Genomic DNA, 25,460 nt, shown 5'->3' with positions numbered 1-25,460 from the left:
GCAGGATGATCAGAAATGAGAATCATGCCTAGGAAATTTCATTGGACCATAAGAAAAGCAACTGGTGACCTTAAAAATAAAGCTGCCAGTCATTTTACCAGCACATTGGGTTTATTTGGGAATAGCAGAGAATTGCAATCCAGACCAGGCTAGCTACACCAAAACCACAGGCAAGTCGGGAGAACAAAGGAGAGGCGCACACTTCTGTAGAGGAAAGGGGGGTGTTGGGAGGGGCTGTTGTAAACAAAAAGGCCGTTGGAGTAAAATAGTGGCTTCTCGAGGGCTGAGCTGTGACTGCCTCTCATTGACTGTCTTGTTGCCTGGGCTTGAGAAAACCTAACTTCCTTCTGCTGGGGTACTAAAGTAGTGGCTAAGGTAGTATTTACCTGCAAGGTTCCTGCTGGGTCTGCAGTTGAGAACAGTGTTGGGGGGAGAGCTTCCTTTGCCTGCTCCCAACCCCTCCTAAAGGAGCTTCCCTTGATTCAGTTTCATAATTTATAGTGGTTCATTCAGCTTTTTACAAATGCATAAGTTAAAATCAGAAGGTCTAACCCCTACATTACCCAAATGTATGTCGGCACCTCTCAGAAAACACATTCCCTCAATTTTCAGCAGGAATACGAGGATAATTTTAGGTTGTCGTTTGTATATTTCTTGTTATTGTTTTAGAAACATAACCACAATACCATTAATTACCATGTGTGAAAACAAATTACAATTACTTAATTTCATCAAATATGTAGTTAGTGTCCAGGTTTCCCTAAATTGATCCCTTTTTTTTTTAAAAAAAAGATTTTATTTATTTGATAGAGAGAGAGTGAGCGCACAAGCAGGGGAAGCGGCAGGCAGAGGGAGAGGGAGAAGCAGACTCCCTGCTGAGCAGAGAGCCTGATGCAGGACTTGATCACAGGATGCTGGGATCATGACTTGAGTCGAAGGCAGACGCTCAACGGACTGAGCCACCCAGGCACCCCCCCCTTTTTTTAGTTTAAATCAGGACCTAAATAAGTCCAAAATTTTCATTGGTTTGTGTGTTTCCTATGTCTCTTAAAAAAATCTTTTTGTTTTAAAATAACTTGAGGCTCACTAAGAAGCTGCAAAGACACTACAGTGTCTGAAGGCTGTGTGGCGTTCTCGGGCGGCGGCCGTCACCAGCACAGGCCCCCTGCTTCCTGCCCGCGTTTGCTGGCGGCGGGCACACCCCCCGACAGCCGGCACCCGCGGGAGCCGCTTGTTCTGCCGCCCTCAGGGGAGTACGAGGTGCGGCCCCGGCCCCGCCCCAACCCGGAAGCCGGCCCCGCTCGCTCCCCGGAGCCCGGAAGTCAGCCGCGGCCCCGCCCGAGCCCCCGGAGGCCCGCCCCGCGCGCCCTGCGGAGGCCGGAAGTCGGCCGCCCCGCCCCCGGCGGTCCGGAAGTCGGCGGTCCCGCCCCCAACCCCGGAAGTCGGCGGCCGGCCGCCCGCCCCAGGTCCCGGCCGCGCGCCCGCGCCCGCGGGGTCGAGTGCTCGGTAGGCGCGGGGGTCGGGCCGCCGTCGCGGGCAGCGGGCGGGCGACGCGTCGGGGGCTGGGCGTCTCAGAGCTGCGGGAAGCGGGCCGGGCGCGCGGGGCCCGGTGGAGGGGGTCGGGCGGGGCCGGCCGCGGCGGAGCTGCTGAGCGGCGTGACCCGGCCCGCCTGCGTCGGGGGTAGCCGGGCGGTGGACCGGGACCCGGGACCCGAGCGTCGCAGTGGAGTCGTCCTTTATTGTCGTTAGTTTGATTTGACTTCACGGCGGTATCGGGAGAGCTACCCAGGACCGGGAGCCCAGCCAGCGCTCTGCGTGCGTCGCCGTGCGCGGGCCGGCGTGCCTCCGGCAGGGGCTGGTGCGCCCCGACCCTCCGCCGCGCGGGGGCTGTGGTCCCGGCGGCCGGAGGAGACTCACACCGCGAGGGGACGTTCAGTTCCCGTTCTGGGTGGGGGCCAGCAGAGGGCGATGAGGGTTCTGCTCGGGTGCCGGCAGCTTGAGTGCCGCGGAGGGCTGACGGTTTCCGAGGACTGCGGTTTCCAGGGCGGGCCAGCCGGTGGTCAGGTGCCTGTTGACGCTCGGCGAGTACTGAGCCGGGCGAGGAGCCCCCGTGCAGTCAGCGCGGCTGAGCAGAGAAGGGCCTTGCAGAGGAGAGGGCCCCTGGGGGCCTGCAGAGACCGCCGCGGGCACAAGCTGACTGGCTTCCAGGCTGGCGAGGAGCGGGGCGCCTGTGAGCAGGCGTTCCAGCTCTGGCGTGTCTGCCCTTCCCAGCCCCCGTCTCCTGTCGAGAGTGGTGCGCGCTCAGTCCAGGCATGTACATGCGAGTGGAGTCACGCACCAGCTCCTGCCTCCATCTGAAGAGGGCTCCAGGCATCAGGTCCTGGTCTTTGCTTGTTGGTAAGGATGTCCGTATTTTCCCCCAGATGAAAAATCTAACTTAAAAGAAGATGAAAACGAAACTGTCCTCTGTTCTGTGACCCCCAAGTATAGCAGTTGTTTTGCTACTTTGTATCTTCCCAGCTTTTACCCTATACGCACAGCTTTTGCCCTACATTCGTGCCTTTACAGAGGATCTGTCCTTTTTGTCGCCACGTGATGTCTTAATGTTAAGATCGCGCATGTTCTGAGGTCCTCTATCCCTTTCACTTGCTTCCATACACCTGGTTGCAGGTGTATGTTGGAGGCTTATGTGATGGGCCACAGTTCCTTCCCATTTTTTCTTCCGCCCCTCTCACTGTCCATCAGAGGGTCCTGCACTGGAGGGGCAGCTGCGCGGTGTTGGTGGGATCGGACCTGTGAAGAGTGGCGTGGCTGTGCCTTCAGCAGCTTGTCTCTGGTCCATCTTTCCCGTGACCCTGCATGTGGCTGCCTGCCTGTTCTGCTTCACGTGCCATGTCGTGATTCTTTATGTACATCTTATGTTCGTTCCACACCACGTGCTGCTGGAGTAAAACCCTTCCTGTCGGCTTCTCTGGTTTCCCAGCAGCTCTGGAGCCTCGGGTAGAGGAACGTATTTAGGGAACCCTATGAATGGCATCTGCCATGTTTCTGAGTGCACTTCCTGGCTGTTTCCCCCACTTCTGAGCCCGGTGGTCTTCTGTCCCCCTGCCCCCCACCCCCAGCCATCACTGGCACCAGGGAGGGCCTGCTTGTCTGGGCCTGTGGCTCCTGGGAGGAGGGGGCTCTGGGCTCGTGATGGCCCAATAGGGAGGCACTTGCTTGCTTTTCTTTCTGCAGGAATCTTGTCGATTGGCCTGGCTGCTGCGTACTACAGTGGAGGTGAGGTGCATCCCCCCCCCCCCCCGCCACCCCCGGTAGCTTTCTTGGCCGTTTGGGAAATAGAGAAAAGAGAGGGAACCTGCCATTTGTGGTGCTCACCGAGGCCCAGCCTTTGGGGCCACAGGCGCCTCCGCCTCTTGGCTTGCACGTGCAGCCCCAGCTCCGCGCGCCGGCGCGTCCTCCCTAACGTGCTTGTCCCTTCTTGTATCTGCGGCACTTCCGTGTCATGACACGTTCTTCGAGAAGGTGCTCTCTTGTGTTTGCCTGAGGCTCTACTGCAGGCTGAGCTACACTTCCAGCCACCCCTGCAGGTTCCTCCCCTCCAGTATGACAGACTGTGCCATGATCGCAGAGCCGGGTCAGCCCTGACTCCTGTCTCCAGCAGACACTGGAAGGAGAGCAGAGGGTGCACAGAGCTGGCCAAGCATTTCACACATGGTTCTGCACGACAGGCAGGGCCAGCAGTGTCGGGTGGCCGCCCTGGGCCGGGGTCAGCCAGCCCCAGATGCCGCCCCTACCCAGTGTCAGCTGGGGAGGGCCCCCCCGTGGCATGTCGGCCTTCACCTCTCTGCTGCTGCCCCTCACCCGGCTGCATGCTGTGTTTGCTCTTCAGATAGTCTGGGCTGGAAGCTCTTCTATGTCACGGGCTGCCTGTTTGTGGCCGTGCAGAACCTGGAGGACTGGGAGGTAAGGCCAGCACAGGTGAGGGCGGGAGGGTGCAGTGGGAATCACAGCAGGAGGAAAGGCTCTGGGGCCTCACACACTCCCCATCCTGAAACCTTAGCTTAGTGGTTTCTGGGCTGAGGAATTTTCTGAAGCTATTTTTCTCGTAGAAGCTTTTCATGACTGTTTCCACCAAAATTCTTTACTCCCTAGTGTTGCCAGTAGCACAGAACAGAATGAGGGCCAGTCCGTCTCCCTCGGTGGCCAGCACTCTCCCCGTGCCTTGGTCCTCTTCATGAGGAACCACAGGACTCAGGTGCTCTCTGACCTCCAAACTTTGATCTCTATTCCTTTGATGATCTCAGCTGCTGTACTTCTCTTTTGCTTGGGGAGAGCACCTGCTTTGATGCCCCTTTTTCTCTCTACACCCCCTGGCCCCGTGCTCCCAACAGACAGGAGCCCGGGAGGGTCTGGCTGTGGGTGTTCGGCTCTGGCAGAGCAGCTGGGTGTCTTCCCGAGTGTCTCCTCCCGTGAGTCCAGGCCCCCCTCTGGAAGTTCCATGTGTGGCTGGCCTGCACACACAGGCCGGCAGCCGGGTGATCCCCTTCTGGCCGGTTTTCCAGGAAGCTGTTTTCAACAAGAGCACTGGGCAGGTGGTTCTGAAGACATTCAGCTTGTACAGGAAGCTGCTGACTCTTTTCAGAACTGGCCACGAGCAAGGTGAGGCATGCAGAGTGTGCAGGACACAGGGTGCGGCAGGAGGCTGGTTGTTCCAGACTGGATGGAGGGTGGTGAGCGAGACCACAGAGACCAGGCCTGAGGCATAGAAATGGGACGGGTCCGAGCTGGCTGCTGGGTGACACAGGGTGACCCCGGACGTTGCCGGGCAGCCTCTAGCTCAGTGGCTGGTCGTTAGGCACTAGGAAGGCATTTTTCGACAGTTGGGGGAAGATGAAGCAGAAAGACGGGCAACATAGATCTTAGCCCGTCCCTGATGTGTTGCTGCTCATGAGAGCACGGGCAGGCCTTCCACGGTGACCACAGGTGTGCTGGATGCTCCTCCTCACCCAGATGGCACTCTCTGCACAAGCCTGTGCTGTGGCCACGGACCCGTGACGCCGTCCTCTGGAGAACGGCCCCAGAGTGGCTGTGCCCAGCACACAGGCGGGAGGGGCAGGTGGGGAGGAGGGGACCCCTGACTGACCCCCACCCGCAGTGGTGGTCCTGCTGAATGACATCCGGGATGTGAATGTGGAGGAGGAGAAAGTCCGGTATTTTGGGAAAGGCTACGTGGTGGTGCTGCGGTTTGCGACAGGCTTCTCCCACCCCCTCACCCAGAGTGCTGTCATGGGCCACCGCAGGTAAGCGCTGGGCAGGTGACTTGATTGGCCACAGCTGGCTACCTGTGCCCCTCGCCCTCCCATCAGGTGGCTCCCACAGTGGACTTCGTGGCTGGGCCCAGGGAGAGGACTTGGAGGAACGTGGCCTGCCCCTGCTGCTAGGGGAATGTTGGGAGTCTCCACAGGGACAGAGGGGATGGACGTGAGAGTCTCCATGAGGACAGAGGGCAGGGCTGGGGTCAGGTGAGGTGGGGACTAGAACAGAGGCACCATGTCCTGGAGGGGAACCCTGGGGGTGCCAGAGGTGGGTGGTCCAGCAGGAGAATGGTGTGGGCAGCAGGCACCTCTGCCATGGTAACCTGTCCTTCCTCCCGGTGTCGGCCTGGCCCAGTGACGTGGAAGCCATCGCCAAGCTTATTGCCACCTTCCTGGAACTGCACCGCCTGGAGAGTCCTGTGGAGCTGTCTCAGAGCAGTGACAGCGAGGCTGATGGCCTGGGGAGCCAGAGCTAATGCCCACAGAACCCCCCTGGCCTTGGTTCTGGTGGCACCCTGGTAGGCCTGATGAGCCACTGGCAAGTCTTCCTCCGGTGCCTGGGTGTGTCCCTGGCAGCGCCAGCGTGGGACCTTCAGCCATTCCTGCTGCTTGCTTCCGCCCTCTGAGCAGAACCACAGGCTGACCTTCTCTGCAGGCCTCAGAGCTGCCTCCTCCTGGCATCAGATGGCTGGCCCCAGCCTGGGTGGTATGGGTGGGGCGTGAGGGCACACGTACCCCACTGCCCACCAGCTGTGTGGGGATCAGGTCTCTGAAATGGGAGGGATGCTCAGGCTCCCCGGGGCGGGGGGGGGGGGGGCAGGGAGGTTCGCCAGCACCAGCTCCCCCAGCATTTCAGCTCCCCAGTGAGAGCAAGGCTTTAGCAGGTGTGCACAGGGCCAGCGGCTGGGTCAGGCTCTGAGGATGCCAGGACGACACCCACATTCGCATGTTGTCCGTGTGAATCCCAGTGGGTCATGCCCCACACGCTGCAGCCCTTCTCTGGCTCAACGTCCTCAGGGGTTAGAGTGCAGTGCTTGCCCAGGGTCTGAAGGGCCCAGGGTGGACGTTGAGGGTCCCACCTGCCTATGTGCACTGCAGCCACTCCTAAGGCCTCCCCAGCCCACAGACAGCCCCTGTCCAGCTGGGCCTGCAGGGGTGGGGGAGGCCTCAGGCAGGCCCTAGACCAGGGCGGCTCCCTCAGGAACCCAGGCAGGATGGGGGGCTCAGGGCTGCTGCAGCAGTCCCCGCAGAGGGGGCACTCAGGAGCCGTGCCTAGGACTGGCTGGGGAGACCCGCTCCCTTCTCAGATGTCACCAGCAGCGCTAGTTTGGGGATGCAATCACTTACACATGCCAAAGCTAGGTTTTAAGTGGTAAAATCTGAAAGCCTTCTTTTTCTAAAATAAAGTATGAAATGCTGTAACTGGTTCCTGGTGTGGTCATCCCGACGGGAGGATGCCCTGAGTTGTGGAGGGATCTGTTTGGCCAGCTCCCCTCCACCTCTGCTGGGCCTGCAGGGTGAGGAGAGTCTCAGGACCACTGTGCAGGACCCAGGGGGGGAGCGAGGTCTGAGTCCCACTCGCAGGAGCTCTAGCTCCCACTCCTTTTTATTTCAAGCCAACAGGTTCTACACGTGGGTCAGTAAGCAGGCCTCAGCGTGTGTCCTCCTTGGACACTTCCCATTTGTCGTTCGCAGCGAGAAATGTCTGCACCGTGGGTGTGGCCTGTTGCAGGTGGTTCCGGGTATAGTGGGGAGGCCAGATGCAGCTGGACAGGGGTGCCTGGCCCCGCGCCTCAGGGGTCCTGAGCTGCGAGCGGCCTGGGGCTGGCTGCCTCTCGGAGGTCCTGTAGCAAACCCTGTAGCCGCCTCAGGCTGGGCTGCACGTTCTCCTCCAGCCACTCCTCCACGGTGTCTGGGTAGAAGACGCGATGCAGGGCGGCCTCCAGCTCCTGCACCAAGGTGCTCCACCTGGCCAGGAGGCTGAGCGACACAGCCAGCGGTGAGCCTGCCTGGCGGGCACCCCTGGGTGGCAGCTCACAGCCTATGCACTACACTCACATGCTGCACAACCCCATGGGTCGGTACGGTTATATGCCTCAGTTTACCCATGCATAAAACGGGGCTATGAGTGCTGACCTCACAGGGTGGTTGGGAATAAGTGAGTTATGTTTTCACATCTGAAACTAGAATGCTCTTGACAACTGGCTGGCAGGGTTTGTCTTTAGGCGTGAACCTGTCGACACCGGACAGCATCTTTCACTCAGTGGGGACACTCCGTTGGCCTCAGCTCAGAGCTGTGAGACAGGAGAGCAGCAGGGAGGGCTGGCTGGCCAGGATGAGTCCTGGACCCTGCCCGGGGCATTCAGTGACCCTCACCCTTTTAGGCCAGGAAGGCCCTGACTTCTCGAACGCTTACGGCACAGGTGATTCGGCAAAATTGATTCACCTAGGAATTCACCGCTGCAATACCTAGAAAGCTCGTCTTGGTTCAAAGCCGGTAGCCCCAGAGGACATGCAGCCCTGGGGGTGGGCACTGCCAGGAGGGGGGGCAACTAACCTGAGCGCCTGGGGCTGGATGTGCTGGACCATGACCGGGTGGATGAGCTTCCGCCTGCGGTGGTAGGGGCTGAACCAGCCAGTCACATACCTGGGGGGCAGACCCATGCACGCTGGTGGACCCTCTGCAGCTAGCAGGGCAGCCTCACGGTGGTTTCAAAATAATGCCTTTGAGAAAACTTGAGAGTCTGGTAGAAATTTTAAAAAAGTTGGTTCCCCCCAGAAAGTCTCTGTATAGGACGGGCCACCCTCACCCTGTCCTGTTGGGAATGTGGGGTGGGGCTCAGCCCCCTGCCCACTCACCTGTCCCTCTCCAGCAGTGTGTCCACGGAGCTGCGCAGGTGGAGGCCGACGTGCGTGACAAGGGCCAGGATGTCGCTGCCAGGGAAGGAGCCGGCCCCCTCACTGCACGAGAGCCGTCGTGCTGAGATGGGGGTCCAAATGTCCGGGGAGAGGCAGGGCTGGGGGTGGGGGGGTTACCTTGTAAAATCAGTTATTTCTAGGTTTGAAATCCCGAGAAAGTTCTCCACTTTTGCTTTAACATCTTCGGCAAAGCCTCCTGCAGCCAAGCACAGACGGAGATGGTCAGAGGGGCCTCTGGAGGAGAGAGAGGCTGGGCCCCTGCACCACTGTGCGGGCCTGGTGGCAGGAAAGTGACCGAGGAGGTCAGCGTGCACGTGCCAGCCCCAAGGAGACCTTGGGGACGGGGCTGCTTGTGCAACACATGGAACAGGCTCACTATGTTAAAAATGAGAAAACAAGATGCAGAGCGGCACCATCACCAGGGAGACCCACCAGCCTGTGCTGCCGGCGCGCCCACAGGTGTGCAGGACGTATGCAGCACCTGGCAAGCGCGGTTTCTCACATGTGGACCATTCCAGAACAGACACGAACCAGTGAGGCTTGCGCGGGAGCAGCTGGTGGGGCAGGAGGCCCGTCTCCACAGAGGGGAGGGCTCCGTGGCAGCGGCGCCCACCTCAGAGGCGGGCAGTGGCAGCCAGCACCGTGTCAACAGCAGAGTCGGCCGCGGTGTCCCAGCACCTTTCCTCTGAACTGTTCACAGCTAACGCTTCAGAGGGCATCACGTAGAGGGAAGGCTCAGTGTCCGTCCTTCTACCACCGTGTGCAGCCTCTAGCGGTGCGGGAGCCAGGCCCTGTGCACCCGTCGCCCCCGTGAGTCCACGTCTCTGCCCGAGTGGGGGTGCCCGGGTCGGCACTGGGCAGCCAGGCATTCAGCAGAGGCCTTTTCTGCACCCACCCACGTGAACTGCTTTCACAGGCTCACTGCATCTGGGGTCAGCAGGGGGGTGGGCGGCTGAGCCCCCCTCCACTAGGGAGGAAGACAACAGTCCAGCTCCAAGGAGGTGCAGCGGGGCGTCCGGCACCAGGCTCTGCGCCGCACCCCCCGCCCCGCCCCGCCCCGGGAGAAGCAGGGGCCATACCGTGGAGCAGTGACTGCAGGCAGACGGCCAGGGACGGGATTCCCACGGGCAGCAACTCGCACAGCACGGAGAAGTGGTCGTACCTAGGTCCACGGGAGAGGGCCACTCAGCTCCCGCCGCCCGTGCCTGCACGGCAGATGCCTGCACGCTCTCCCGGCACGCGGGACAGGCCTCGAGAAGCTCGAGCGGGCTGCTGCCTCTGGAAATGTGCCACCCGGAGGCCCTGCCTGGGGCTTACTGCTCTGTGGTGGCCACCCTGACTCCGCTGTGGGAGGCCTGAGGGTCGGCAGGGCATGGGCGGGGGCCTCCAGCTGCCCCCCCCGCTCTGCCCTCCCAATCGCAGGCATGGACCTGTGGCTAGGACTTGGCCAGGAACAGGGCTTCACTTGCAGCTCACTTTTCAAATGGCGCGAAATCCCTAAAGAGATAAAATCCGTCTCACACCGGCCGGACGTGAGACAAGTTACGTGTGGCTCTGGAGGTGAGGCTGCTGACAGTGCAGAGGGGACCAGGGTGTGTCGTGGCCCCGGACACCCTGAGTGGTGTCCCCTCTGCAGAGTTTGGGGGATGGCTGTGGGGGTGTTAGGTGCCCAGGCTCCTCCCCTCCCGAGAGCACCGGCCCCCTTCCCGGGGAGGGCTGAGGCCCAGGCTGGACACAGGCCAAGGAGGGCGGTCTGTCCTGGACACAACCAGAGCTGCCTGGCCCCTCCTGGGCAGGTCGGCCCGAGAGCTTCCCCGGGGCCCGCGTGGCCTTACCTCTGCCAGCCAGTCAGGACGATGCCCTGCAGCATGTCCGCGGGCCCACGGGCTGCCACCTGCAGCCACTGCACGTTGTTCCTGAGGTGGTGCTCGATGGGGGTCAGGGCCTGGCTCGCCCCCGTGGCGCCCTTAAAGGCGCTGGCAGCCCACAGCCGGAGAAAACCACACTTCCGGTACTTTTCCATGAGAAGAGCTAGGCGAGAAAGTGAGTGGTGTGATGGGCCTGGGTTCGAGGAGCTGCGGCTGCCAAGCCTGGACACTGCACTCGTCCAGACCAGAAAGCAGGAGGAGCCCCCAGCCGCCGGCTCCACTTCCAGGCAGACTGAAATCTCAGCGAGAGAAGAGACGCCTGCCATGTGCAGGTGACCCCTAGTCCACCTGCTCGTTAGGAAAAGAGCAGACAGAACGGGACATCTCGCAAGTGACCCAGGCAGGATGTGCTGGGTGTTCCCACGGCTGGCCGTGGCTCACTCGGGGAGGGGCCTTCGGGGAAGCGGACGCTGTTGGCAGGATCCTGATGAACCAAGGGACCGAGGCCCCCGCACACCCCCAGCTGGGCAGTCAGGGCTCCAGGGTCTCAGGGGCCATGGCCAGGGTACTGACCTTTGCCGTGGATGTCCAGGTCAGCCCCGTAGTCCCAGAGCACGGGCTCCACCAGCTGTGGTACCCCCGATGCTGGGGGAGGGAGAGCGGCTGTGAGCCGAGAGCCGTCGACACAGCCCTGCGGCCCCCAGTCCTGGCCTTACAACAGAGCATAGGCTGACTTGTTCAGGGTGCCTGGGCTTTAAGTACAGACTCGACACAGCTGTGTTTTTGACAGTAAATGCTGCAACCATGAAATCGGCCAACTTTGGCAATGACCAGACTCTGAGAGTTCTGTGAAAAGTGAGCCCCCCTGGCCGGGGGTCACAGAGCTCCCTGCGGAGGAAATGGTCTGTCTGCATGCTGCAGTGGGGGCGCCGGGCCCGGGTGCAGCAGGAACACACCACTACTTGGATTTAACTCTAATCTTATGAGAACCCAAATGGCCATACATGGGTCGGGGCTGCCTCGAAGACACCCCAGCCTTACAGAGGCTGGGGCAATGGCCAGACTCTGGGCTGGGGCTCTGAGTAGACCACAGGGTGTGTCTCTGGTATCACCCCAGAGCTTCAGACAGGGTGAGCCCTGGGGCCGGAGGGGTTGCTACTTTCCTTGACCAGCAGCCAGCGTGAGCCTCAGCCACAGCCCCTGCAGGGCTGGCCACAGCGTCCTATGAGGCCGAGGCAGCCAGGAGCACTGGACACTCAAGGCCTGGTGGGACTCTCTTACCCCCATCCCCCTCCTCCTGCTGGCCAGGCCCATTAGGGCCCCGTGGCTACTCTCGGGTTCAGACCTAACACTCTGCACTCCTGTAAGACGTGCAAATGCCTTCTGGGAGAATGGCAGTTTTGTGTGAGAAAGTTTGGAAAGCGGCTCTAAGGGGGTCGCCTGGACTGAGAGCTTTGGGGCAGGGGTCCCAGAGTCCGCCCCCAGCAGCTGCTCGTCTCCTCACTCCCAGCACCAGAGGCCTGGGGGATGCACCTGCCGACCTGAGAGCTGGTCCTCGGGGATGGCCCGCAGCATGTCGTCCCACACCAGGGGCCTCGTGGCAGGGTGCCGGGCCAGCACGTGGCAGGCCACCGCCTTTATGTGGGACAGACACAGTCTTGCTTTGGTGTTATGCTCCTGCTGCAGCCACCGCCTCGAGGCCTCGCCCTCTCCAAGGTAATAGACCTGGAAGGAAGCACAGGACGGTTTGGCCCCAGATCGCCCGGCCTCACCGCGGACACACTGGGGAGAGACCTGGCTCAGGCCGTGTCCGCCAGGATGTCAGTGGCAGCTGCCTGTGTGGAGGGGCTGGCGAAGGGGGCCCTCCTCCTTCACCGAGACCTAACTTCCACTCCAGACTGCCTTCAAGCGTTCACAGCAGCCCAAGGGCAGAAATAACCGAGGTGTCCACCAGCCAGCGAGCAGATAAACAACGTGGGGGCTGGCTCTGCCACTGCTGGGGTGTGGACAGCATGGCCGTTTCGGGTCACAGCCCAGCCCTAGTCTGTCCCGCAGGGGGCAGCTTGCCATGCTCAGCAACATGGCTTTGCCCGCACGAGGTCACAGGTCAGCTGGGAGGGACACCCTCACCGGGGGACGTCTCCGCGGCCCACTCTTCTTTACCCTTTGGCACGTGGACTATTTTTCTATGTAAGAAAATACCCCACAAGGCGGGACAAGGAGCCCTTGAAGTGAGGAAGAGGGGCTGCTACAGCACTGGGAGGGACACACCAGGTAGGTGAGGCTCAGGGGTGGAAGAAGCATCGAAGGACCCACCTCATCACAGCCGACATGGAGCCACCGGGCACCTGGGTGCAGCTCCATGACCTGGCTGATCATGGCTCCCACCAGTGCCAGGGACTCCGCCTCGTGGGGGTTCAGGGTGTTGGGGAAAAGTGCTACTTCTCGGAGGTGAGCGAGAGCCTCATGCTTCAGCACAAACTGCGGAGAGACGGGAGGTGACACTGGGAGACAGAAGCCTGCGGCTGAACTGAGCAAGGGCTGGCTCCAGGTCACCCCAGAGGGCACTGGTGGGCCTGTGGCTGGCTCGTGGCCCTTTCCATCCGATCTACCTGGGCCCGGGGAGAAAAGTTAAAGCCAGGCTCACTCACATGCGGATCGAGCTGCCACCAGCCAGAAACGTGAGGGGTGACCATGGACATGAGAGCCACAGTGGCGACGCACTCTCCTCACACCCCAGCTGACTGGGGATCACACACACACACACACACACACACACACCCACACACACACCCACACACACACCCACACACACACACACACACACACCCTGAGGCAGACGGGGGACTCACTCTCCTCACACCCCAGCTGACTGGGGATCACACACACACACACACACACACACACACACACACACACACACACACCCACACACACACCCACACACACACACACACACACACCCTGAGGCAGACGGGGGACTCACTCTCCTCACACCCCAGCTGACTGGGGATCACACACACACACACACACACACACACACACACACACACACACACCCGAGGCAGACGGGGGACTGGCTGAACTCCCAACGTCCCCAGCCCCTGCGGCACAGGGTGGGTCCTCACGGCCCCAGCAAACCGCTGCCCAGACCCTGGCTGACCACCAGCCATGAAGACAGAGGGGTGGCCCCTTAGGAAGCCAGGTCAAAAACACAAATATGAATAAAACACTAACAGAGGCATCAGTAGCCACACACAGCTGGGGAGACAGACCCTGCAGACTGAATGCAGACAATTTACAACCACCTGCAGGGGGAAAAGTCAGATTCACAATATTATCTGAAATATCCAATTTTCAACCAAAAATCATGAGATGTGCAAATAAACCGGAAAGTGGAATCCAGACTCAGGGAAAAACCAATTGGACCCTGGTATCAGATTTATCAGATGACTACTCAAAGAAACTATCCTGAAAATGCTCCCAGAATTAAAGAAAACTATTAATAATACCGAAAAATGGGCTCCACAGCAAACTTGACATGTCAGAAGGAACAGTGATTGTGATGACAGACCAACAGGAATTACTCAGTCTGAACAACAGAGATAAAAGGAGAGAACCAAGAGCCTCAGAAGCCCGTGCGGTGACATCAGGCAAACCAATTTGCGCGGAAGGGAACCCTGGTGGAGGGAAGAGAAGGGGCACAGAAGCACCTGAGGACATGACCCAAAACTTCATAAAAGTGAAAATAATCTACAGGTCCAAGAGGCTCAACAGAACCCAAGCAGGATAAATGGAAAGAAACTCAAACCTAGAAGTCAAAACCAAACTGCTACAACGCAAACACAAATAGGAAGTCTTGAAAGCATCAAGAAAAGAAAAGAAAAGCTTAGGGAAATAATATCGTAATTAAAGGCTGACATACCATATTTATGGATTGGAAAATCCAACAGAGTAGAGCTGATTTTCCCCCAAAATGATTTATATTTAATGCAATTTCAATCAAAATCCCAACAAGGTTTCTTCTTTTTTAAAGATTTTACTTATTTGAGAGAGAGAGAGAACGAGCTGGTGGGGGAAGGGGCAGAGGGAGAGAATCTTAGGTAGACTCCCCACGGAGCAGGGAGCCCAACACGGGGCTCGATTCCAGGATCCTGAGATCATGACCTGAGCCGAAGGCAGATGCTTAACAGACTAGGTCACCCAGGGGCCCCAATCCCAGCAAGGTTTCTTACAGATGTAAAAACAACTGAGTCTAAAATACACACAGAGAAGCAAAGGGAGAACAGACAAAGCAACTCTGAAAAAGAAGAATAAAGTTGGAGGACTCTTATTACCTGATTTTATTTAAGATTCACAGTAAAGCTACAATAATCCAGACAAGATGGTACCGACAAAGAAACAGACGCATAGACCAATGGAACAGGGTAGTTCAGACCATCACAAATAAGGTCAACTGAGAACAGACGCACAGACCAATGGAACAGGGTAGTTCACACCATCACAAATAAGGTCAACTGATTTTTGACAAAGCTACAAAAGCAATTCCAAATTCCAAATTCTAAAGAGAGGCTAATCTTTCAGTAAGATGGCATGACTGGCCATCTCAAGCGGTCACACAGCATATGCAAAAAACAATGAGCCTCACACCTTACATAAAAATTAACTCAATGTGGACCATGAGTGGAAAGTGTATAAATGCAGAACTTTAGAAGGAAACAGGAAAAATCTTCATGACCAGGTGACTGACAGAGTTCTTAGAAATGACACCAAAAGCACAATCCATCAAAGCAAAACTGAGAAACTGGACCCATCAAAATTAAGAGAGTTTTGCTCTTTGAGTACACTAAGGGAATGAAAAAATAAAAGTACAGATTGGGAGCAAATATTTGCAAATCACAGATCTAACAAAAGACTTGTATCCAGAATTTCCAAAGAACTTAAGAACTCAACAGTTCAGAAGATGAACATGCAAAATGCTTGTACAGTTATTTCACCAAAGAGGACATCCTGATGGCAAGTAAATGCGGGTTAACAGTCTTCCTCCAAAAGGAACCAACCCTGAGGACACCCCGACCTGGGACATCTGGCCTCCAGAACTGTGAGAGAGCACATTTCTGTGGGTTTAAGTGACCTGGTTGAGGTCCTTTGCTGCAGTGGCCCCAGAAAACAAACCCACTCTGAGAGCAGGCCCCTCGAGGAGCAGGAGTTGGGGGACGACCGGGAGAAAAGGGTGCGAGCGGCACCATCGGGGACCTTTGGGCACATGAGGCTGGAGGTGGAGGGTTGGTGGGTGCCGACCTGGGACAGGAGCAAGGGCAGCAGGACCACACAATGGCCCGAAGTGCAGGGGGTGAGGGTGCCCGAACAGGGCAGAGGAGCCAGGCGCTGGCGGTCACGGAGGACGAAGGGGAAGCAGGAGTGGACATGGCACTGTCTGGAGAGGGAGCGTCAGCTGAGGAGGGAGAGCTTGAGAGGAGCCATGGGGACCGCCCACCGTGTCTGGGGGGCTAGCACACTGCTAGCAGAAGCAGCACAGCCAGGGGTGGGGGGCTGGAAGGGAGCAGCTGGGGCTGCAAAAAGCCCAAGTCAAGTGTGACGGGCCAGAACATGTCGCTACATTTAGTGACCTGGAGGGATGCTCTGTGGGCTGTAGCCCATGGCAGCAGGAAGTGAGGAGACCAGAGAGCTCGGCAGGGAGTGCAACCAGGAAAGCTGGGGGCCTGAGCACGGGAGACACGGGTGCAGCAGGGGAAGGGGCGCGTGGCTGGCTGTGAAGACAGTGCCTCTGAAGTAATCTGCGCTTGAACACCTCGGGGAAGGGCTGCCCACAGGGCTAGAGCAGCTGTGTCCATTAGAGGAAAACACGGAACCTGTAGCCATTAAATCAATGTTGTGTTTAATCTGCTGTCCATCTTCTGATGCAGATGTGAGAAATATTTCTGAAGATCCCATAGGAGCTTGGGAAAATATTTTCAGTATTAAGTGATGAATACAAGTTAAAAGGAAAACAACTTGACCCTCAGGGCTCCATGGGAATCAGGCATCCCCCACTGGCTCCTTCCTGCCATTCCTTGGACAGAGGTTGCTCTGACCTAGAGCTCTGTGTTTTTCAGCCATTTACAGTGCAGGGGCTTCTGAGAAAGAGCTGCTCCCTGCCTGTGGCTGGCCACCGCCTGTGTGCCCCCAAGCCCCACACCTGGGCACCAGGTGACTTCTGCTCCTCCCCCTTACCTCCATGTGTCCAAAGGTCTGCACCAATGGAATGACCTCTAGCTCGTTCACTGTAGCCAGATGTAGGATCTCCTTGATTTCAGGGGGGCTAGGAGACAAAGATCATCCAGAAGTTCACTCCAGCCCGTTCACACCAGCTCCAGTTCACTCCAGCCCGTTCACACTCCAGGTGCTGTTCACACCAGCCCCTGTTCACGCTCCAGCTTCTGTTCACACCAGCTCCTGTTCCCACCCCAGGCCCTGTTCCCACTCCAGCCCATTCACACCAGCTCCTGTTCACACTCCAGGCCCTGTTCACACTAGCCCGTTTCCACTCCAGCCCATTCACACCAGCTCCTATTCACACTCCAGCCCCTGTTCACATCAGCTCCTGTTCACATTCCAGCCCCCGTTCACGCTTGTACTCCTGTTCATGCTCCCCCTCCCTTGTCAGGTTCTGGGGCAAGGGACTCTCCTGGGGAAACTAGTATAGTCACTATATCCAAAAAGCTCAAAAGATATTCCTAAGGTTTCAGAGAGGGCTCCCACCCTATAATTTGGGAAAATGATGCTCTGCTATGTCCTCAAGTAACGGTTTGGTTTTTACCAATTATTCTTACTGAACTCTATAAAGAAGCTGAAGTCATTTTACAAGAAACTAGGCCATACAAGGAATCATATTCTACAAAGGGGTTGGCAGATGGGCTCAAGGACAAATTCACCTGCCTGTTTTCATACAGCCCATGACGTAAGAATGGTTTCTACAGTTTAACATGGTTGAGAAAAATCAAAAGAAGAAAATACTTTATGATATGTGAAAGTTACATGAAATTCCTATTTCAGTGCCCACAAGTAGAGTTTTATTGGAACTCAGCCACGACCACTCATTGACATTACTGTCCATGGCTGGCTGCTTGTGCCTCCCCCCCCCCCGCCCCCCAGATTGCTGCAGCAAAGACCAGGCAGCCTGCACAACAAAACTGGCCCTTTACAGAGGATCTGGTGACCCCTTTAACAGAGAAAATGTAAAAGACCTTCAAGGTTACACTTGGGGGGGGGACTCACCCCCTGGGGGTTAACGACCTCGGTGAGTGCACTTGAGGGTGGGAATGCTCTGGGGGGCGCGGATGACACCCGGGAAGGGCTGGCTGCCTGCTCTGGCATCAGCTTTCATACACGAGTCTATCTCAAGAAGAAGGTGAGTTCCAGTTTCTCTGTGTGTGTTCGAACCATCTCTTAACCAGTACTATGAATGTATGGACTTCAAATAGACCTTTTCCAAGCTCCACAGGTACCCTAGCATTGTTTCCACTTAAAAAACAAACAAATGAACAAAACATGTGCCTCATTAGAAAAACAGAGCAGCATGAAAAGAACAAACTTCGAGCAAGCTCAGTGCAGTGTTAACACTCTGGACACACCCGTGGGGCACGAACATCTTGTGGAGTTCTCACACAGAGCTGAACCTCCCTCCAGAGCGGCCCACCAGCCAGATGCCTTTTTCTCACCCTTGTGAACACAGAGCATCACAACCTTTTAAAAACTTTCACCAATTTGATAGCCAAAATGGCATTTCACTCATTTTAGTTCACTTTATTACTATCATATGCTTATCGGCCATTTTAATTTTTTGGACGGAATCAGCCCACATGTCCTTTGCTCGTTTTCTTTTTAGGGTGTTATTGATTTACATGGACACCGTAACTCTGAGGCCAAGTCGGTGCACACGTGGCCACACACCTGCTTTGACTGATTCTGACCCCTCCCCCTTTAATCTTTCCTTTCCTGATGAGGGCTCCAGTGTGGCCTTAAAGAGCAGCATTCCCCTCCCCCTGCCCCCCGCCTCCCCCAATCTTCTCCCTTCCCCTAAATGTTTTCAAATTCTCTCCAGTAAATGTATTTTATTTTTGTAACTAAGACATGAGTTTAAACGCCAGAAGAGGGCTGCCCCACCACAGCCAAACCCTCGCCTGCCCTGCCCACACCTCCAGGTGGCCCCGCACATCTGCTTCTCCGTGGCTGGGGATACCTGTACGCGTGCTTGGCTCTCAGCAGCCTGAGGTGGCCCTCATAGGGAAACATGTCTTCATACTCGAGGAGGAGCCCATTGGCGCCCAAGGCATGGAACAGAGGAAAGACCTGGGGGAACAGGGATGCTATGAGGAAGCAATCATCTGAAGGACGGTGACAGATGTGCCACATGTGAACTGTCCTCCTGCCTGTGGACATGTGCTCTATTTGACGTTCACATTTCTCCTGGAAACATTTAACCTGGAATGCGTACTTTGTGTTACACCAAATCAAACTCTAACACTGCAACCTGTTCACTCGGCACAGGGTGGGTCTGCACCTATGGCACAGAGCCGTGGCTCAGCCTCACGGTTCAGCCAGGAGGCAGTGAGGGGCTGAGGGTGTGGCGGGGAGTGGGCTGTTCCTGGCTGCGCTCATGGGGCCTCCCCTTGCTCACCCCCACTTCCTCCTCTACCTTTGTTTCAAAGGATATGAATTCCTATCCTCAAGCATTATCAGGACTAGTCCATGTCTACCATACAGAACTGAGATTTTCTTCTAGTCTGATGTCAAGGCTGTGGTGGAAAAGAGACATTATGGGCGCCACCGGAGCGGCCTCCTGCAGGTATCAAAAACAGCAACCCCTCCCCAGACCAGGGTCACTGCAGGTTCCACAAGATTTTAACAGTCCTGTTGATGTGTCTGTCAAAACTTTCCTTTCCCAGGAGTATGGGGACGTTCTGAAGCAAGCTGGATGGAAGAAGGAAAACAGCCGGGGGCTAAAACTTTGCCATAGACAAGTCATAATCAGTGGTTTTCTGCAAATTACAAAAAGAGGCAGCCAGCCTGGAGTAGATCGAGCAAATGCAGGTCAGGCATGCGGATAACGCAACATAATGGTCTTGGCATTTTCCCATTTGCTCAGCATTTTTGCTTCTGGTTTGCTTCTCAGCCTCTTGCGGCCATCTGACCACTGCAGCCTGTTCGGCACTTTGGCTGTTGGGGTTGATGGCGATCCTTTGTGCCATGGGTGGTGAGGAGGCTGTGGGGCCGGGTGGCCCAGGTGTCCCCAACACATACTCCGGCCCAATGCTAGGCACGGGGCTGGGATGGAGAAGGTCCTCGCTGTAAATCCACACCAGCGTGCATACACACACGTGGGGCATGATACGCTGAGCCTCCTGCATCCGTCGTCGAGACTCAACATCGTTTCCCCTACTTTCCGCTTTTCTCACTGGAGTATTTCTAAGCAAATCCCAGACGACACAACTGTTCACGTATACATACTTCAATGTATATCCCTGGTGAAGACTTTTTACAAAAGCGCACCACAACACCATTATCCCACCTAACCAAATCTTTAATATCATCCATGCCCAAATTTTCCTCTGTCTAAAATCTTTTCACACGTGGCTTGTTCGAAGCCAGTCCAGTGAAGGTCCATACACTGCACTGTTTGAATGGATCTTTTAAGGTTCTCTGATTTTTAAGAGTCCCTTCTGCTTTTTTAATTTGGAATTTATTTGTTGAAGAAACCAAGTCACTGTTTTGTATGATTTCCCAAATTTTGGATGGGTGGTATTCTCAAGATGTCCTGCAGTGTGTTTGCCTATTTCCTACTCTTGTGCGTGCTGGTGATTAGACATGAAGGGGTGATTGGATCCAGGTGTCATTCTTTTGGCAAGCATACTTCACAGATGGTTCTAGAAGTCACAAGTCAGCCTGCCCCACAAGAGTGATGAGGGGCTTCAGCCAGACCCGTGCCTTGCACTTCTGCCTAACAGTTTCAGCCGCCACTGACATTCGCACCCAGTGCACTGAACAGGAGCTGCACAGCGGTGGCTCTCCAATTACCTGTTGGCTGGGATGCTTCCTTAAGGAGGAATTTGCGCTCAGAAATTATTTGGTTACTCCAGCTGTGATGCTGCGGCAGCTGGTGCTTGCTCTTCAGTAAATTCACTCACTTCTTGGATGTTCACAATAGCTGGCCTGTGGCTTTCACGCCCAAAGGTCAATTTGGTTGGATACAAAATCCTTCAGTATCTTAAATACGTTACTCCCTCATCTTCGGTCATAAAACGCTGCTGTCAAAAGTATCTGATGCTGATCTAATTAACCTTCCCTCAAACAGAACTTGTACCTTTTTCCTGTGTGCCCAAGAGTTGTTCGTTTTCATTTTCTTTGAAGTCTCATACATTTACTAAAAGATTTACTTAGCGTCTATCATCTTCGGTATATGGTATGCCTTTTCTTTCTTTTTTTAAGATTTATTTCTTATTTGAGGGAGAGAGTGAGAGAGCGCATGAATGGGGGGAGGAGCAGAGGGAGAGGGTCTCAAGCAACCCCCCCGCCCAGAGCTTGGAGACTGACTCCAGGCTCGATCCCACAACCCATGAGATCATGATCTGAGCTGAAACCAAGAGTCAGATGCTCAACTGACCGAGCCACCCAGGCGCCCCAGGTATGCCCTCTCAACATGTCTTAAGTTTCAGGACAGTGTTTCTGTAGTTTCTGAGCATTTGTCCTACAGCACTGCTTTGGTTCTCTTCTTGGGGGACTGTTGCAAACTGAAAACAAGGCTATGATACAGTGCCTTCCTCATCGAGAGGCAGTGTCTATTCCGTCTTGAATCTGGGCTGACTTTAGACTTGCTTTCCAAGAGGAACACTAGGCCCAGGAAGGCTTGCGGCTTTGGCTCCCATGCTCCCAAAGCACTGTCCTGTGATGGCCACGCTAAGAGAGGCTGGCCTAGCCTCTGAGAGGACAGGTGCCCACAAGGAGGACTAGAACCCGGGTGCCCAGTGGACAGCCAGCACTGACTGCTGCACATGTGAGAGCATCTTGGACCATCAGGTGTTCCTAGTTGTCAGGGGACTGCCAACAGGGGAGGGAGCCCAGGATGGACCAGCAGAACCACCCACCAGCCTATGGAAACAGAAGGAATGGTGAATTGCTGTCTTAAGCCTCAAAATTTGGGGTGTTTGGCCCCCCAGCAGCAGATAACTGAGGGGGCTCCAGTTGTAGGCGAGTGGGACCTTCTTTGCTTATCTTCTGTCTCTTTCAATTTGTCAGAATGCTTTTTATCTCTTCATGTGTGACATTCTCTTTTTCCTTATTTATTTCCCAACAGTATGCTTTCCATGGCGTCTGCTCACTTCTGTTCTTCTGCTTTAGTCTGTCTTTTGGCTAGAGGCTCCCTCTCCTTCCTCCACATCCCTGCTCCCCATGTTAGAACCTTTACTCTGCTTTACTTTCAGTGTTCCTGTCCAGCTCCTCACGGATTCTCTCCTGAACACTGTGTTCTTAATGTGGGGCTCAGTCTTTCTAGAAGTTTCTGAAGGTATTTCTGAAAGCCTTAGGCCTCTCCAGCATCTTCTTCTGAGTCTTTCTGCACTCACTCTCAAATTGCAGCCAGTGAAACCTCTCCCCCATTCCTCTCTGATGGAGGACCTGTCCTCGTGGGCCTGTTTTCTGGGTCTTCTGGTCTTGGCCCTGTCAGAATCCCTTCCTCTCTCCTCCATCACCTCCTGCCTGGCACCTAATTCCACATGGGTGGGATGCTGTACCACTCGCATTTGGGGATTCACGGGGATACCCACATACCTACTTCTGTTGAAGAGTGTATTGGTCTTCTAGGGCTGCTGTAACAAATTACCGCAACCTGGGTGCCTTAATACAATGAGAATTTATTCTCTTCCAGTTCTAGGGGTCAGAAATAAAAATATCGGGGTGTGGGCAGGGCAGTGCTCTCTCTGAAGGCTCCAGGGACGAACCCTTCCTTGCCTCTTTCAGCTTCTGGTGTTGCTGGCAGTCCTGGTGTCCCTTGGCTTGCAGATGCATCCCTCCAATCTCTGCCTCTGTCCCCACAGGTGCCCCCCGTGTCTAAATATCCCTCTCAAGGGGCGCCTGGGTGGCTCAGTCGTTAAGCGTCTGCCTTCGGCTCAGGTCATGGTCCCGGGGTCCTGGGATCGAGCCCCGCATCGGGCTCCCTGCTCCGCGGGAAGCATGCTTCTCCCTCTCCCACTCCCCCTGCTTGTGTTCCCTCTCTTGCTGTCTCTGTCAAATAAATAAATAAAATCTTAATAAATAAATAAATATCCCTCTCTTTTTTTTAAAGGATTTTATTTATTTATTTGAGAAAGAGAGAGAGCGCACAAGCAGGGGGAGCAGCAGGCAGAGGGAGAAGCAGGCTCCCTGGCAGCCCGATGCGGGACCCGATCCCAGGACTCTGAGATCATGACCCGAGCCAAAGGCAGACGCTTAACTGACTGAGTCACCCAGGCGCTCCTAAAATTCCCTCTTTTTATAAGGACATCACTCACTGGATTAGGGCTACCCTACTCCAATAAGGTTCATCTTATGTTGATTATAATCGCAAAGACTATTTCCAACTGAGGTTACATTCATAGGTACGAGTAGCTAAGATTTGAACATTATCTTTTTGGGAGACACAATTCAGCCCACAACAAAGAGGCTGTGGGTCTCCTTTGTTGTGTTCCCCCCTCCCCCCTGCTCCCTTTTGGTATCCTAGTTGCTGTTTTATGAAGGGATTTGGGGGGAAACTCAAAATCTATGCTGCCTCCAACATCGTGCCCCTGCCTAGAACCCCAGGGATGCGCTCTAAGCACACATTTCTATAGAATACTGTTCACAGCTTTGAAGACCAAACCCAAGGCAAGGGAGATTGTCTAGAGGGAAAGGGGCTCTTACCTCAGAGAGGTAGGAAACCTTTGGTGGAGCTCCTTTAAGGTCCAAATGAACTAATCGCATCTTAAATGGTGAAGAACGTGACATTTCACTATTTTTCATGAAGTCATGTAACAAAAATCTCTTGTCTGGGCACTTCTTCCTAGTGGAGAAATTCAAAGTTATAAACGGGCAGAGGCCCCTTTTAGGCCTTGCACTTCCACTCTGTGCTTCAATTCCCACACGCCAAGGTTTGCTTTATTCACTGGGAGGAAACTCATTTCACCAACATGAAAATGAATCAAGAAGTCTACCTCATGTTCAAATAAAGGGACCTCTGCCATTTAATTATTATTTGCCCCTAAAATAGAATAGCACTGGTTTCCTCATAAGATGGCTATGATCTATAATAACACAAACGACTGCGAAATAATTTTGTTTTAAAGACTGTCTCAAGTTGTGCATACTATGCTAGCGAAAACAGGCGGATATATATAAACATCTTTCACGTCCTACAATATGTTTCTGTAGAAAATTTATCCTTAATTTTAATTTACTCTCAAGAGCATTAAAAATAATTTACGCTTCTAAAACTCAAGTCAGCTTGGCTGTACGGAAAAAGAAACTAAAAATTTAGTCTAGGTCAGAGAAAACTGTCTAGGATTTAAAACAGACCACTGATAATTTGAAAAGCAAATGAGCCACGAACATATCAGGGCTGACTAACTTCTATTAAAGTAAAGGAAGTGTCTGGATGACAGTGAAGTAGCTGGGAAAGAGTGCAGTCTCCCCGCCCCACCCCCCCAGCTATTATAAAAACACAAAGGATAGGATGAGAAAAATGAAAGAAAATCTTTGCATATTGGTCACGTTTACATCTCAGTAACTCACACTACTCATTCTGTGTGAGGACTCATAAATCCCTGACCTTAAGAAGTCTATTATAAAACAGGGAAGATAAAATACACGCACACAGAAACCAGTTTGATTTTTTTTTAAAGAAATTACATTCAAAACAATCTCAATGACAAAATTCTCAAGGCAATTACCCAAATTACCAGCTGACGGGTGGATGAGTTTTGTGAAAACGCATTCTGAAACCTGCTTTTAAAGCTGAATTGTTTGGGCGCCTGGGTGGCTCAGTTGGTTAAGCGACTGCCTTCGGCTCAGGTCATGATCCTGGAGTCCCGGGATCGAGTCCCGCATCGGGCTCCCTGCTGAGCAGGGAGTCTGCTTCTCCCTCTGACCCTCCCCCATCTCATGTGCTCTCTCTCTCTCTCTCTCTCTCAAATAAATGAATAAAATCTTTAAAAAAAAAAAAAAAAAGCTGAATTGTTTAAAAATCTTACAAGCCAAATCTATTTTCCAGAGACTAGACTCAAACACCTTCAAGCTGAGAAGTGTGCCCTGCCGGTGTGAAGAGCCCCTCATATTCAGGGAGAACCTGCTCCCGCCGCTGCACTGCTGCGCTAAGAGGAATGCTGACATACTACCTGCGGCAGGCACACTGGCTTAACGGCGTTAAGTCTCTGCAAAATCTAAAGGAAAAGAACCAGAGAAGTCCCTGTTTCACCTTGTTATGAGTGTGCTAATCTCTGCTCGGACTCCCTCCTGCACGAAGTCTACAGAGATGAGCTTATTCCGAACCCCCGGCTGGAAGGTCACTACTATCAGATGAACGGGCGGGCTTCGGGTGGGGCCAGGAGCCCGAGGCGACGACCCGCGCTGGTCTCCCCACGGCCAGGAATGCTGGGCAGACCTCTTCAGCCCGACGATCGCATGAGCACCTTCTTCTCCCTGTATCATCAGTGAGTTACTCACCTTCTCAGGCTTACTCCTCGCGGATGCGCCTCACTGTTCACCCCTTCAGAGTTCCAGGTGTCCCCACACGGCCGGTTAAGTTTACTTCTCACGCACAGGACGGACGGTTCTGTAGGGAAACGGAAAGCTGTCAACAAGCAGCGGGGCCTTCGGAGACAGGCGCGGACTGAGCACCGGCCGGTCCCAGCACCCCCAGGTGTGGTGCCGACCGCAGGGAAGCAAACAGACCACGGAGAAGGGCGCAGAGACTCCAGGAGAGGAGCTTGGCGACCCCCCAAGAAGAGCCCCGTGACCCCGGGAGGAGGACCCTGCGACCCCAAGAGAAGGGCCCTGAGACCTTGGGATGGGGCCCCCGAGAGCTCGGGAGCAGGGCTTGCAGACCCCGGGACGAGAGGACGACTTGGAGACCCCGGAGGAGGGCCCCGATGACGAGGGACCAGAGACCCCGGGAAGAGGGCGCAAACTGCGGGAGAGGACGCACTTCAGACCGCAGGTTCCGAGGCTCGGCGAGTTCCGAGGGCGGAGGGGCGGCCGAGGGGCGCGCGGGCGGCGCGGTGCCCTGCAAAGTGCGCGCCCAGGTCCGCGCTCCGCCCCGCCCTGCTCGGCGCTCGGCCTCCGATTGCTC

The 25,460-nt window shown here is 55.3% G+C and overlaps 2 protein-coding genes across 7 annotated transcripts; one reads left to right on the top strand and one right to left on the bottom strand.

Moving 5' to 3' along the window:
- Positions 1 to 1,450: 1,450 nt before the first annotated feature.
- LOC113939545 (cytochrome b-245 chaperone 1) lies at positions 1,451 to 6,740 on the top strand. 3 transcript variants are annotated; one of them, XM_027625815.2, is made up of 7 exons: positions 1,451 to 1,506; positions 2,272 to 2,397; positions 3,238 to 3,279; positions 3,893 to 3,966; positions 4,566 to 4,662; positions 5,159 to 5,303; positions 5,674 to 6,740. In XM_027625815.2, the coding sequence occupies exons 2-7, from the start codon at positions 2,313 to 2,315 to the stop codon at positions 5,792 to 5,794; spliced, it is 564 nt and encodes a 187-aa protein (XP_027481616.1). In that variant the 5' UTR covers positions 1,451 to 1,506; positions 2,272 to 2,312; the 3' UTR covers positions 5,795 to 6,740. The 3 variants fall into 3 exon arrangements, with proteins under 3 accessions (XP_027481616.1, XP_027481617.1, XP_027481618.1); XM_027625816.2 differs by lacking the exon at positions 3,238 to 3,279; XM_027625817.2 differs by lacking the exon at positions 5,159 to 5,303.
- Positions 6,741 to 6,894: 154 nt separating this feature from the next.
- On the bottom strand, positions 6,895 to 25,457 carry HEXD (hexosaminidase D). Of its 4 annotated transcripts, none has more exons than XM_027625809.2 (15): positions 25,317 to 25,457; positions 24,836 to 24,944; positions 23,039 to 23,177; positions 18,348 to 18,457; positions 16,340 to 16,427; positions 12,422 to 12,586; positions 11,647 to 11,830; positions 10,679 to 10,750; positions 10,073 to 10,268; positions 9,714 to 9,734; positions 9,317 to 9,399; positions 8,355 to 8,433; positions 8,178 to 8,279; positions 7,876 to 7,965; positions 6,895 to 7,298 (listed from the first exon to the last, which is right to left on the bottom strand). In XM_027625809.2, the coding sequence occupies exons 3-15, from the start codon at positions 23,135 to 23,137 to the stop codon at positions 7,112 to 7,114; spliced, it is 1,476 nt and encodes a 491-aa protein (XP_027481610.2). In that variant the 5' UTR covers positions 23,138 to 23,177; positions 24,836 to 24,944; positions 25,317 to 25,457; the 3' UTR covers positions 6,895 to 7,111. The 4 variants fall into 4 exon arrangements, with proteins under 4 accessions (XP_027481610.2, XP_027481612.2, XP_027481611.2 ...); XM_027625811.2 differs by having other exon boundaries at positions 8,178 to 8,252; XM_027625810.2 differs by lacking the exon at positions 9,714 to 9,734.
- Between the last annotated feature and the right edge of the window lie 3 nt (positions 25,458 to 25,460).

Source organism: Zalophus californianus, chromosome 16 (genome assembly GCF_009762305.2).
Source record: "Zalophus californianus isolate mZalCal1 chromosome 16, mZalCal1.pri.v2, whole genome shotgun sequence".
Taxonomy (NCBI): domain Eukaryota; kingdom Metazoa; phylum Chordata; class Mammalia; order Carnivora; family Otariidae; genus Zalophus; species Zalophus californianus.
Note: the sequence above shows the minus strand (reverse complement) of the source record. Positions and strands in the feature narration are given on the sequence as shown.

Excerpts from the sequence above, each read along its gene's own strand:
- HEXD (XM_027625809.2), bottom strand. The coding sequence starts at position 23,137 with ATGAAAAATAGTGAAATGTCACGTTCTTCACCATTTAAGATGCGATTA. Across the intron at positions 18,458-23,038 it reads AGGTTTCCTACCTCTCTGAG|GTCTTTCCTCTGTTCCATGC; the intron begins GTAAGAGCCCCT and ends CTGTTCCCCCAG. Across the intron at positions 8,280-8,354 it reads GAAATAACTGATTTTACAAG|TGAGGGGGCCGGCTCCTTCC; the intron begins GTAACCCCCCCA and ends GCTCTCGTGCAG.
- LOC113939545 (XM_027625815.2), top strand. The coding sequence starts at position 2,313 with ATGTACATGCGAGTGGAGTCACGCACCAGCTCCTGCCTCCATCTGAAG. Across the intron at positions 3,280-3,892 it reads TGCTGCGTACTACAGTGGAG|ATAGTCTGGGCTGGAAGCTC; the intron begins GTGAGGTGCATC and ends TTTGCTCTTCAG. Across the intron at positions 3,967-4,565 it reads AGAACCTGGAGGACTGGGAG|GAAGCTGTTTTCAACAAGAG; the intron begins GTAAGGCCAGCA and ends CCGGTTTTCCAG.